This window comes from Dermacentor variabilis, chromosome 1 (assembly GCF_050947875.1).
Source record: "Dermacentor variabilis isolate Ectoservices chromosome 1, ASM5094787v1, whole genome shotgun sequence".
Classification (NCBI taxonomy): Eukaryota; Metazoa; Arthropoda; class Arachnida; order Ixodida; family Ixodidae; genus Dermacentor; species Dermacentor variabilis.
In genome coordinates, this window is record NC_134568.1 from 64,048,660 (window position 1) to 64,061,763 (window position 13,104).

General features: G+C 48.2%; 1 protein-coding gene across 1 annotated transcript in view; it reads left to right on the top strand.

Moving 5' to 3' along the window:
* LOC142578674 (protocadherin Fat 3-like) overlaps positions 1-13,104 on the top strand; it is a 346,841-nt gene that overhangs the window by 304,200 nt on the left and 29,537 nt on the right. Inside the window, exons 27-42 of the mRNA XM_075688141.1 lie at positions 1,131-1,369; positions 1,823-2,006; positions 2,435-2,574; positions 2,745-3,563; positions 4,463-4,752; positions 6,259-6,478; positions 7,159-7,266; positions 7,353-7,496; positions 7,639-7,779; positions 7,915-8,031; positions 8,117-8,207; positions 8,291-8,418; positions 8,525-8,615; positions 9,327-9,460; positions 11,094-11,216; positions 12,090-12,273. Coding sequence (XP_075544256.1) covers positions 1,131-1,369; positions 1,823-2,006; positions 2,435-2,574; positions 2,745-3,563; positions 4,463-4,752; positions 6,259-6,478; positions 7,159-7,266; positions 7,353-7,496; positions 7,639-7,779; positions 7,915-8,031; positions 8,117-8,207; positions 8,291-8,418; positions 8,525-8,615; positions 9,327-9,460; positions 11,094-11,216; positions 12,090-12,273 — 3,153 coding nt within the window. The remainder of the gene's footprint in view (positions 1-1,130; positions 1,370-1,822; positions 2,007-2,434; positions 2,575-2,744; positions 3,564-4,462; positions 4,753-6,258; positions 6,479-7,158; positions 7,267-7,352; positions 7,497-7,638; positions 7,780-7,914; positions 8,032-8,116; positions 8,208-8,290; positions 8,419-8,524; positions 8,616-9,326; positions 9,461-11,093; positions 11,217-12,089; positions 12,274-13,104) is intronic.

Consider the following 13,104-nt stretch of genomic DNA (forward strand, 5'->3'; position numbering starts at 1 on the left):
GGCCATGGCTCGCTGCCGCCGCCCGAGCCATGTTCACCAACCGTATCTGATCTTCAGGGTCTTGCGTCACCAGCTGAGCCTCGCACTGGTCTTCCGATTCTTCTTCTTGTTCCGCTTCTTTCTGTTCGTTATCGCCTGGCGGAGACGATGACGTTGGTACGTCTGGGTTATTCCTGCACCCCAGTACCATCTGGCGCAGGGTGTTGGAAGTGTACGGCAGGCAGAACTTGCAGTCCTGCCCATAGGTCCCCGGATACATGACATGCAGCAATGTTTCCATGCGGGTAGGTTCCCGCCTGGAGTCTTCTCCAGGTCACCGCTTGTTCCCTACTCATCCTCTTATCTGCGGGCGGGTAGCGACTTCTCTGGTTCCTGTAATGTGCCAAGAGTACTTCTTGGACATCCGTTCATCCTCTTCGTGACAGCCGTTGGTCCGTGTTCTCTGCGTGTCGGAGATGGCTTGGCGTGCATGATCTCGAGCCGCGGCGCGCGCCGCCTGGTTCCCCGCGAGAGACTCGTGTCCCGGCGTCCAGAGGGTTTGTGCTGCTCCTATCTCGGTGTTGTTCAAGACCTGAAGTGTTGCTTTTCCGAGCCTTCCGTTCATATATCTTCTGCACGATTCCTGCGAGTCCGTCATCACGATAACCCGGGTCTTCCTGCATGTTGCGATGGCCAGGAATATGCCCAGCTCTTCCGCTATGCTCGCGGCCTTGGCACGTATGGACGTGGTTGTCAGTTCTTCGCCCTTCTCGTTGACCACGCTGATTGTAAATCGGTCCTTTGCTCTGTACGCCGCTGCGTCCGTGTATCTCACGTTTTATTCTTTGTTGCTGGTGCGTTCGAGTGTTTGCTTGAGCGATCGTATTCGCGCCTGTCGCCTTTCCTCGTCGTACTCGGGATGCATGTTTCTGGGTATGGTACTTACGTGTAGCCTGTCTCTGATCTCGTGCGGTAGATAGGTGCCTCTCATCCTCGACTTCGCAGCCCATATCTTGGAGCAGGGCCCTTCCTGTCTTTGTCACCTTTGGTCTCTCCAGCTGGTTGACGTTGTGCGCTTCCACGAGCTCTTACCACGTGTTGCGCACTCCCATTTTGCGTAATAATAATCCGCCATTGTCGCACACACGCAGAGTACTTCGGCATCGAGGCGGAGACTGGCAAGCTGTACGTGCGCAAGAACCTGGACTCTCGCACCGAGTATGCGCTCGTGGTCGCTGCCACGGACGACGGCCAGCCCGAGACACGCACGCTGGGCGTCCAGGTGACCGTGTACGTCAAAGAGGTCAACAACTACCCGCCCGTCTTCTCCCACTCCAGCTACAAGGGTACCGTGCTCGAGAAGTACGCCACCGACCGCGTCATTATTAAGGTGCGTCTCTCTCAATGTTTATTATTTTTGGTTTCCTACCTTAGGTTTCTCGTATGCATGGTTAGAGTGTCCTTGTTTATACCATGGTAATCGTTGTAAAGTAATGCTGCTTTTGACGTCCGGGTGCCAGCTGTCAGCGCTCGTGACAATCACACCAACTCTGCACAAATAAAAAGGAAATAAACAAAATTTTAATGTTTTATGTATTCAAGCATGTGTCACCATAGCTTTTGGAGTTAAGTAACTCTAGTTTCATGTTAGCCGAACATTTCTGAAGATATAATTAGTTTTTTAATTGTCGTTCGCTGTCACCACCACCCAGTCATTGCGATTACGAAGGCAGTCGTCCGTAGCATTTCTGAACGAAAGTAACGGAAAGCGAGTTACAAGAATCACGGTGCTAGGAAGTTCAATTTGCGCGTGCGTTCTACGCGTTCTTTCTTGTTTTACCAGCTCATCGCCACGGACAAGGACTTGCAGAACAACACCATCACGTACAACATCTCAAGTGGCAATGACGACAACATATTCCTGATCGACCATCAGACAGGCGATATCCGCGTCAATCCAGCAACAGTTAATCTCCTTGACTACGACCGCAAGAAACAATTCGTCATGCTGGTGCAGGCCAAAGATTGTGAGTACTTTATTATGCACTACGCATGCACCCTCGGGTTAGGCTAGCTCCAGTCACCACAAATCACTTCTGTTATAGTAACCCGATACCGTACACAATGTTTGCTGCAATACTTGCTCTATCTTCCCTCGAAGGCCATCAGTTTTCAAAGAGTTTTCTTTTTTCTTCTTTTCTTTATATTTCAGTTTTGCAATCGATGTAGCGCGCTTTTATAGCGTTTACACTTCGATTTGCTCCCAAATATAAGTCACTAGTAAATTGCATCCCATTAGATGTTTCAATTATCGTTTTCCTGGACATTCAGATTGGTTCTGACAAGCCCATATTATTACATTGATATTACATTATTACGTCAAAGTCACATTTCAGATGCTTCGCTGCGTTGTTTCTACAGTCTTGCTGTAAAGGTGCGCTTCGTATTCTTGCAGCTCACAACACACCTCTGTACGGTTTATCGATGGTTACCATTGATGTCCTGGATTCCAATGACCACGCACCAACATTCTCGAAGACAGCTTATTCGGCATCACTACCTGAAAACCTACCGTCTGGGCACTGCTTTTTGAGCGTAAGTAGACATTTCTGAAATAGCACGTGTTGCTCAAGGGCTGGTCGGCTACACCAGCCGCCAGAAACTATACGTCATTCAAGTAAGCGTATTCGCGAGCAGCATTATAAAAAACTGCTTGCCGCCTTACGCGCGGCGTATCGGTTTGACTGCACCGTTCCCATCCGCAGATCCACGCTGAAAGCGGGGACTCCGTGGACCAGCTGACGTACGAGATCCTCAACAAGGACGTCCCGTTCACGGTTAACGCGCGCACGGGCGACGTGTGCACGTCTCAAGTGCTGGACCGCGAGCGCCGCGACTCGTACGAGTTCGCCGTAGCGGCGTCCGACGGCAAGTTCGACGTAAAGGCGCCCGTCAGCATCGAAGTGGTGGACGAAAACGACAACCCGCCGCGGTTCGAGAAGGAGCGCTACACGGTCAGCATTCCGCACGATTCCCAGGCCGGTCGCTCGGTGATCCAGCTACACGCCATCGACCTGGACGTGGCCAACAATGGCGAGATCACCTACTGGATCAAGAACACGCACGGCATCTTCGAGATCGACGCCAAGACGGGCCTGGTGCGAATGGCGGCCGGCCTGCCGCTCAACGCCATGCGAAACCTGAGCTACGAGATGGAGGTGTTCGCGCAGGACCACGGCGCCGCGTCAAACATCGGCAAGACCTTGCTGTTGGTCCGCGTGTCGAGCACCCATAACAGCCCGCCCGTGTTCGAGCGGTTCGCCTACAGCGTGAGCGTGGACGAGAACGCGGCCAACGTGCCGCTGGTGCAGGTGCACGCCTCGGACCCGGATCCCGGCAGCGCGGGCAAAGTGCTGTACCGCATCGCGCGGGCCACGCGCCGCGAGACGTTCCGAATAGACTCGCAGACGGGCAAGATAACGCTGGTGGCGCCGCTGGACTACGAGCAGGTCAAGCACCTCGAGGTGTTTGTCGAAGCACGCGACGACGCCGCCGAACCCCAGTTCGCCACAACCATCGTGCAGGTAGGTGGGCTGCCGTCTTCTTCGTTGAATGCCTCCCGCTGATTTTCCTGTCGACGCGCGTGTGCCTCGACGAGAAGTGGTGTCTAAGCGCGAAGTCTCTCTCCTGCTATTCACAGCGCCGCCTACTCAGAAGTAGCCTGGGGGATATTGTAATAGCCGTGGCATAAGCGAAAACAAACCGCACGTCATTTCGACGCATTGTTTGCGGCCTACGCGTTTAGTTTAATGTCAGGGCTAATACCCCTATTATGCGGTGTATTGCCTCTATAGGGTGAATTACAAGGACATCGGTTGAAAGAAATAAAAGAAGAACAGCAATGAAATTTGCTGCTCTCGCTAAGAGCTATGTCAAGAAGACAGTATGACCCTTCTTTAAGTATTTTCGTAACAAGAAAGGCGCTTGGCATAGTATCTTTAGCGTTATTGTTTACCGAGAAACTAAACCTGTCAGTGATAAGTTACCTCAGTGGAAAGGGAGATCTGCCGCAAATAAAAAAAAAAGGAAACAAAGGATAAAAAAGCAACCTTCTGAATAACAAATTTATCCCCTTATGAAACCTTTCAGGACCAAGGCCCGAATTCACAAAGCTTTTCGTTCGTACATGATCAGTTCCATTGGCCAACCACCTTCGCTAATGATATGCCCAGCATCAGGATTGGTCCAAATTTTCTCTTACGAACAATTCTAGCGTAAGAGGCCTTTGTCAATACGGTCCGATTCATTTACCATACTTATACGCCATGACATACTCAAGACTGTTCGACCACTTCTTACGCAGCCGAATTTACATCTCTGCCACAAAAAGAAAAGAAAAATGAAAATATATAAATCAATACTAACACGCTGAGCGAGAAAAGAGAGCTCTGGCTTTATATACCGTGCTTGGTCATTCTTTCAGGTTACCGTGAACGACGTGAACGACAATGCGCCAGAGTTCCTGTCTATGCCTCGGCTGCTGAGGATTCCGGAAACCACTTCGCAGAACGAGCTCGTCTACCGCGTGCAGGCAATCGATCTCGACTCATCCGCCGGTGGCAACAACGACATCAAATTCGAGCTGCACCCTCCGAGCCAACGCTTCTCCATTCATCCCAAGACGGGGCAGGTGTTCGCCACTCAGCCGCTTCAGCCCGGAACTGAGCTGCTACGAATAGTGGCTACCGACAGTTCCATTTACCCTCTCATGAGGTACGTGGTGGAGGCGAGTGATTTATTGTTTCCGGTGCCAGAGGTGGCCTACCAAAGCACGGACTGCATGTCGCGAATACGAGAACACACAATAGCGATTGTTCGCAATCTAAGGAGAGTAAGACAGCGTGGCTTTAATCGTTTTTATTCAAGCTGTGTATTTATCTATTTCCACTTTCGCGAAGTCATCTGTGGCAGGTGAAAATATATACAAAAATGTACCGTCATTGCATCCGTTACAACTTATTGGCGAGGCGAACACAGGTGGTTTTGAATTTGGATGGCAAGACTTGATCGTCTAACACGGGATACCTTTCGGGAACCTGATTGAGTTTCAATTTTTTTTTCATTAATTAAAAACATTTTTGAAGTGCTTCACAATCGCGTTTAATATAATATGTTATATAAGAGTGTAGAATATATGTGTAATGCGAAAGGCACGAGTGTTACGTGGAAATTGATAACATGTGTTACATCCTACAGTGCTAAGCCGCGAAATTCTTATAATGCCACATATACTTCGCGCTCTTTTGGCATCTCTCCCTAAACCACGTCGTAAGTGGCACACAGTCTTAACGAACAAGTAATAACAAAAAGCGTATTGAATAGAACACTGTAACTGAGGTAATTAGGAACTACTGAATAGGATTAAGATAGTTAGCCATGATATCTCAATATTTGACGAGTTGATTTTGTCATAAGCGCAATTATTTTGCATTTAGCGTTGCTACGTTGTGATAATTTCGCTAGGATGCCTTCTATTTCCCGCACAACGACTTCGGGATACAAGTTCGGTTTTTTTCACCCCAAACTTTTGACAGTTATATTTGCTCAAATTATTTGCAGTTTCACAATCCGCTATTTTCGCATCAACTTCATTCTTGGCAATGTCGCTCGTTTTTTTTTTTCTTTTCTTTTTAATGACGCGTTTGCGGCCAGCCAGCCATGTTTTCCACGTATTTATTACGCAAACTTACCGATGCGCTTTCATGTGGGCCATTGTGTTGAAGCATCCGTAGCGGCAAATGTAAAAACCTCATTGGCAGGATATCTCAGCGCTGTTTTCACCCCGTCTTTCGAAGCTGTTGGAAACTCGAAATACCGGCACAATGGTTGCTTGTGGTTTCGAACATTGCGCTCTGTTACTGACACTGTCTGTATTAACTAGACAAACATACTTGGGTTTTTATAAGATGTCTTGTTCCTTCTCGCGCTGTCCGTTGTCTTGAAAGTGAGATTCCACTTTAATGAGACGTAAGCATACGCGCAGAACGTGCCCATCGTAGGGGCAAATTTGGTTTCTCTTGACGCAGCAGCATTTGTGACATGATGCGCCACCACATAGTTCGCGTAATCCATATTTAGAAGGTGCGACAGTACATAAACATACATCCCATATTACAAAACACGCATGCAAAGTGATCACAAATGCATTGTCCAGCGTTGCGTATTTACAAGCAAGAAAACGAAAGAAGCGAGTTCCCAATAAACGATTTGATGGCGCAGCGCCGTGGAGATGCGGGTGGAGGTGTACAAGGACTCGGTGGACGAACCGACGCCGGCCTTCTCGGCAGTACAGTACACGGTGGACTCGGCGTCCATCATTGAGGCCGGATCGACCGTTCTCGAGGCACGCGCCACGGTGCCCAACGGAAGCCCCGTCTGGTACAACATCACCGGAGACGACGGCTCCCACGTGCGGCGATTCTCAATCAACCACGACAGCGTGAGTGACGGCCGCGCCGTTGTTTTTTTTTTTTTTTGTCACAATGGCTCTCGAGCGAATGAGGTCGCAGCCACACCTGGCCGTATACCAGGTCTTGCACTCAACGCTAACTCAGTTTACAGCCATAACGTTACGACTCCGTCGTGGTGTGAGTACTAGAGAATACATTCAAAATGACACGCCCCGCTTCCATATGATAGCGTATGCACTTGTACTGTCGTAGCGCACTCCGAGGGTGCCTCACAGAAGCACCTGCCATATAGCTTGTGCACGCCCCTTAATCGGTACTGCGAAGCAACTCGCGCGCGAGTCCGTCTCGGTGCCTGATTGAACTAGAGCGGCTCTTTCCATATCGACAAGGCCGGTTGCATGCAACATAAATATAATTTCAGCAGTGCAGCAAGAAAGTTGCGCTGCAAGCGTGCCTATAGACAAGGAGCACACATAGCTCTTGCTCTATTACGATGCACTAGACTGCTAAGCAGACAAGGAACGCCTCGAGAATTCGACAGTTTTCTGACGAAGAAAGTTGCAAGGTTTCTGGCTTGGCGTTGCCATTGCACTGACGTTCCTTCTCGTCGACAAGCGCACCCGGAAGCCAGCTTTCCGGGCATTTCCTTTTTCTTTTTAACGTAGTTTCGTACCTAACAAATTATATTCCGTTTCTTTTTCTTGTGCAGGGAAGAATTGTCACAACAACACGACTCGATGCAGAAAAGCAATCTGTCTACCACTTTATGGTGGTGGCCGTCAACAGGAACGATCCACAGCACCAAGCTGAAGCAGGCGTACGTTTCTCACATTTCAACCATCATCAGTAGCCATTGTGGACATACGTCAGTAATAAACTTGCAACTATTTGTTTTCCTTCTAGGTTGTTGTCCGCTTGACCGACAAAAACGTTAGGTGTCCTAAGTTCCCGTTCACGGAGTACTTCGCTTCTATTCAAGAAAACTCCCCTCCTGACACCATCGTGCTGCCTAACCTCATCGCTGAAGACGTTGAAAAGTTTGGCAAGGTGGGTCCGGAACAATTTACGCAATCCTTCCAGCTTATCTCGCCAGCTTGAGCCTGTTTTATTGCGGCACAAAATCTTCGAAATTGATTTTTATATGTAGGGCCGTTTTTTATTGCTTGCTGGTTTTACTTCTCTTCCTTAGATTTCCTATCAGATCACGGAAGACAATTCCGATGACAACTTCATGCTGGACACGAAGCAAAACCTTATTTCTTTGCGAGTAAAGAAACCCCTCGACAGAGATAGCATGCCGACTATTCTTCAAGGCGTCTACACGCTAACGGTACGTCGAAAAGTGCGCATCCTCTATTAGGGAAAAGTGTTGAATAGTTGTCCTATGACAAAACTTTGCGTGCTTTCGCACATTGAAGTGAACATAGAAATGGTTCTAGCTGCAGCATGCACTAATTGAAAACAGGTCACGGCCAGCAACTACAAGTGCTCAGGAAGCAGTCGAGTCAAGGTCTTCGTGGAAGACGTCAATGACAACAGCCCAGTGTTCGAACAAAACGACTACGTCGTTGAGCTGGAAGAGGTGAGAACAAATTAAATGCCATCAGTGGTAATGGTTAGCGACTGTGTTGGTAACCTGGGAGTTAAGCCCTGTTCGTCATTTTCAGAATACGCCGCCAGGTCAGACTGTCACTCATCTCAGCGCCGCTGATCGTGATGGCTTGGATCTCGGAAAGATTCGCTACTACATCATAGAAGGTACGTTGCAAGGCATCCTAGTTCAGCAGATGAGTTCTTCCGTGCTAGTGTTCGAGCGAATGTTTTGTTTTTTCTTCCGGCAGGAAACGAAGGGGAAGATTTCAGCATGGATGAAACGACCGGCATCTTATCGGTCAGGATTATTCCGGACCGTGAAAAGACGCCAGATTTCATGCTAAAGGTTCTAGCCGTCGATTCCGCTAACAACACGGTACGTCGGCGCACGTCATATAAGAACTGAAACGTACAAAGCGATACTTGACTGAGTGCTGATGTAGTTCAAATGACACACATGTTTTTTTTTTATTTTCGTTTAGGGCCGTGCAAGTGTTCACATTGTCATCAAGGACACTAACGATTGGACTCCGACGTTCCTTAACGACACCTTCTACCTGAATGTCACGGAAGGTGAGACGATCGTTAAATTCTGGGAATATGTATAGTCTGGTCGTCTGCTTACAGATTCGTTCGAACGCGCAGTTGTAATCTACAGCGTTAAATATGAAATATCATATCGAAGTGCGTTCGGCAAATAAAAACAATTTATTTCTCCAAGACCATAGACTATATCCTCAGGTCAAGTGTTTCCCGTGTAGATTGGCGTACAGTCAAATGCGATTTGCAAAGCATGTATTGAAGAGGGCAAAAGTTAGACGAGTGCCAGAGAAAATATCTGAGTGACAGGTTGTTAGCTCAGCCCTAACCTATCCAAATCTTCATGTCGGAGGTCCAAAATTTCGGGCTCGTAGATGGACAGTATATGCTGACAAGTTCCGGATAGCTTAGGTCCTGCGCCACATTGGCTCCTTCCTCCGGCGCAACATCGCGGCTAGGCAGTGTGGGAGCTCGTGCCCACTCAGCCGGTGCTGGTTGGGCACCACTTTTCCATAACCTATAAACTAGTTACACTTACATATATCTCGAATACTAATAACCAAGTTTCCTAGAAGTCGGAGCTGCTGTATAACTGTCATGCATAAAACCGCAAGGAGTGCCGAGCGGTGTGCCTTAACGTATCAGTAATGGCTGAAAGCGAAAGACAAGGCGGTTGCGCCAACACTTGCAGGCGCTCTAATTTTGGCACACAATTGAAGCGCATTAACTATGCGACTCTTGCAGGACCGCCGAGCGTTGGTGCCTACGTCCAGCTGCCCGTCGCCGACTACGACGACGGAATCAACAGACAAGTAGAGCTGTACATCGTCGATGGCAACAACGAGAACCAATTCCGGCTCGGCGTAAACGAAAACGGGGTACGCTCAAAGGAAGTTGCAGTGTCTCTGCCGTGCATTCCTGCTCCTAAGCCTTGGTGTTCCCGTTGTTCCGTCATTTTCTATCGCTAGGTGTCGTTTCTTTCAGGCGTCGCCCTCTTCGCTTTCTGTGCACAATGTATCGGCGTCAGTGCAGTGAGGGAAACTAATTCGCGTCATCTCGCTTTGCATAATCTCCTATTAAGCATGATTCAATAATACGAAGAGGAAATAACCTACTAAAGACTACACTTGTTCAATTACTATCGGAAGAATGACTTTTTCAGCAAGTTTGAGTTATTTGTTAGTTAATCCTGCATGAAAGTATGTGAGTGTCCGCCACTGTGGTGAATGTGGCTGGTAACAATGATCTATTTAATTAGATTCCTATACATTTAATCATTGCTGGCAGCCCCCACTGAAACACGGTGTTATAAACATACATGGGCGTGTGCCCCCGTGCGTGCTTCAAATGAGAAGACACTGCAGGAGACTTAGTCACATCGTTCTCCGTCAACGTGTTGCAAGCGCCGGCACACTTAAGTAAATGTGTGACAACCACTGAATAAACTATAAAGATTCGCTCATCAACTTTTAGGTAATTGTGTGACTTACTGCAATCCGCGATTGAAGTCGGCCGGTGCTTGATATATGTACAGTTTGTAGTTTCGAGATATTCGTCCTCAAACCTTGTCACAGCATGCTTCGGACATCCGCTTCCACTTAGCCTTGTCTCCTGTTGCGCGAGGCAGGCTTCTCGTGAAATTATCAACTCGGACGTCAGCTCATTTCTTTTTTTTGCAAGGTTGGGGAGGGATATCTCAGAAGTGATGCTGGTTCCTAGCTTTCATGAGTATCTGTCTGGCTCCACTTCCGCAGCCGCGACATCTGCTCTAAAGTAATTAAAGATCAATAAGGCAAGCTTATGTAATTGGTTAGGCGTCTAGCTGCCGCCGCTAGCAATGGGCAGCTGGCAAAAGAGCGTTGTCTGCAATGTACCGTCTTTAAAAAAATTATTAAATTATGGGGTTTTACGTGCCAAAACCACGGTTTGATTATGAGGCACGCCGTAGTGGCGTGCCTCATAATCATTCTGCATTCCTACTCTGCATTCCTACTCTGCATTCCTACTCTGCATTCCTACTCTGCAAACGTCTGCATTCCTACTCTGTAAATTTGGACCATCTGGGGTTCATTAACGTGCCCCTAAATCTAAGTACACGGGTGCTTTCCGTAATAGTTCTGCGGAAACCCGCAAGGTGGAGAGAAGCAATTATTATAGGGGAAATCATACATTCACCCATTTCGCATTTTGCCCCCATCGAAATGCGGCCGCCATGGCCGCGATTCTATCCCACGACCTCGTGCTCAGCAACCCAACGCCATAGCCACTGAGCAACCACAGCTGGTTGTCTTTAAAAAAATTTGACTCCTCGTACATTCTAACCACACAATATGAATGGCTAATTTCAGCACACCCCTATATGAAATAGTCCCCGAATTAATTGTAAGCGTGACACGAGGTGGTAATTAAACCTGTTTTATGAACGTAGAACAGCAGACATATCCCACGCCGAAATTACCCGAAGCTGCTGCTTCAGCTGGCGGTACATTGAAACTCTGCTTCACCGTGCAGGCGGTGCTCAGAGTGGTATCCGAGCTTGACCGAGACAAGTACAAGGTTCCGGAATCCGCTTTGCACCTGGTTATTGTGGCTGCCAGGGACATGGGAACTCCCTCTAGGACCGGCTCTACCACAGTAAGTAGATGACACGAACTGTCCGCGCGAAAACGCTTCGGTCGGTGTCACCTCTTGAAAGTCGCTCTGTTGCACGCGTCCGGTGACTGGTTTTTCATAAACAGAAAAATATTTAAATGACGTAGTTTTGTGGTTACGTTTTACCAAGTTACGCTTTGAAACGTCTGCATTCCTTCGTTCGATCAAGACGGTCCCTAATAGCCATAGACGCTCAAGGTGATGCTCTCAAGCGGTATTGGAACTTGCCCCCCCCCCCCCCCCCACGCTACAATATTGATAAAATAATCGTGTAGTTGACGCTCTCGTTCTACCTTCTTCAAAAAGGAGTTAGCGTCGGTGTAAACTAACAGTGCCGTGTAGGTGGACTAAGTGTACAATAAATTACTTGAAGCTATGTGACCTTTCATCGACAAAAACTACAGCGCAAATAAATACGTGCAACGCGATAAGACATGGACAGGACGAGCGCAGACTACCACTGGATTTTCGAGAGCGCTTTGCATCAGAACATAGCGCAATACGCTTGCGCAGATAGATTGTGACCAAACTACTATCCACATCCAAATATCAGCCATCGATCCGGATAGGTTCGCTTCGTGCTATGCAGCAATACTGAGGTATTTGCTCATGCAAGCTATCCCAGTCCGAGTGATGGATTTCTGTGAATTGCATTTTGTCTTTCTTCTTACTTTTTCGTAGAATCTTAGGCTCAGAAAAACGCGGCTCACACTCCGAGGTCTCGCACTGACACCAACGTGCGGCCTGCCTGTGATGTCTGGCTTAAAAACGTTCGCAGAATGACTTGCATTCAGTAGTAAATTTTGGATGCGAGAATGTTTCGGCTCTAATAATATGCCCATTATTGTACACCAGGTCGCAGTTTTCATCCAGGACGTCAACGACAGCCCTCCGCAGTTCGAGAAAGAGGCCTACTACGAGTTCGTTTCCGAGAGTGCGTCCGTGGGTACGGTCATCGACACCGTCAAGGCTACGGATCCCGACTCAGCGATGAACACCAACATGACCTACTCGTTTGCCCGGGGCACCAGCAAACGAGGTACGGCCAGACTGCGCTTCCTGTCATTACGAGGAATTGAAATCGCGTGCTCTTCATGCGCAGCCCTTGGGTTCGAACCAGTTCGGGGATAAGCGATATATATCAGCGTGCCCGTATGTAATTACTTATATCACCAACTGTACTGCGCAGGTGTTCGGCTACTTACTGGGGTTCGTATAAAGACAAAATATTCTAAATCCGCACTGGTATGTTTCACCAGGCCACGCCTGCAGACAGGGGTATGCACGCATCCTGATTTTCAACCGGAAGTACCCCGATCTACGAAAGGTGCTCTGCTATTGGCATCAATTGTTCAAGGCTCGAATTAATTGTTAGCAAGCATTTCTGCCGTAGCTGGGGGTTGAGTCCAGTAGAAGATCGGCGCAGTTAGCCATTGTACACTTCTGTCCTTTGTCCACGAGTGCATCAGCATGATTTCGAGCACGCAACTAGATCGCTATGCAAAGCAGACCCGGTCCAGGTTGCCAGGGCAACAGCCGGGGAACGGTTACAATTTGAGATCAGGTAATTTGAGCCGTACGTGATGTGAAATCGCGCCATTCTCCTAAACAAATAATAATCATAATAAATAATAGCAAAAAAGCGTTTCAGCGTTCGCATTACTTTTCGAATTAATTCCTGCGTAAACGGATGTGCCGGAGCTATTGTGGGAACTGCTTTTCGCGCTAGTTGAGTGGTCGTTTGCATAAGTGCGTAGTAGAAACATACTGAGACGCCGCGCGGTGAAGCGATCGAGAATGGCGCGATTTACATGGCAATAAAAGCGCCCAGTTTCTCTTGCGCCTACGGTGTAGCATAACGCAATCTTTC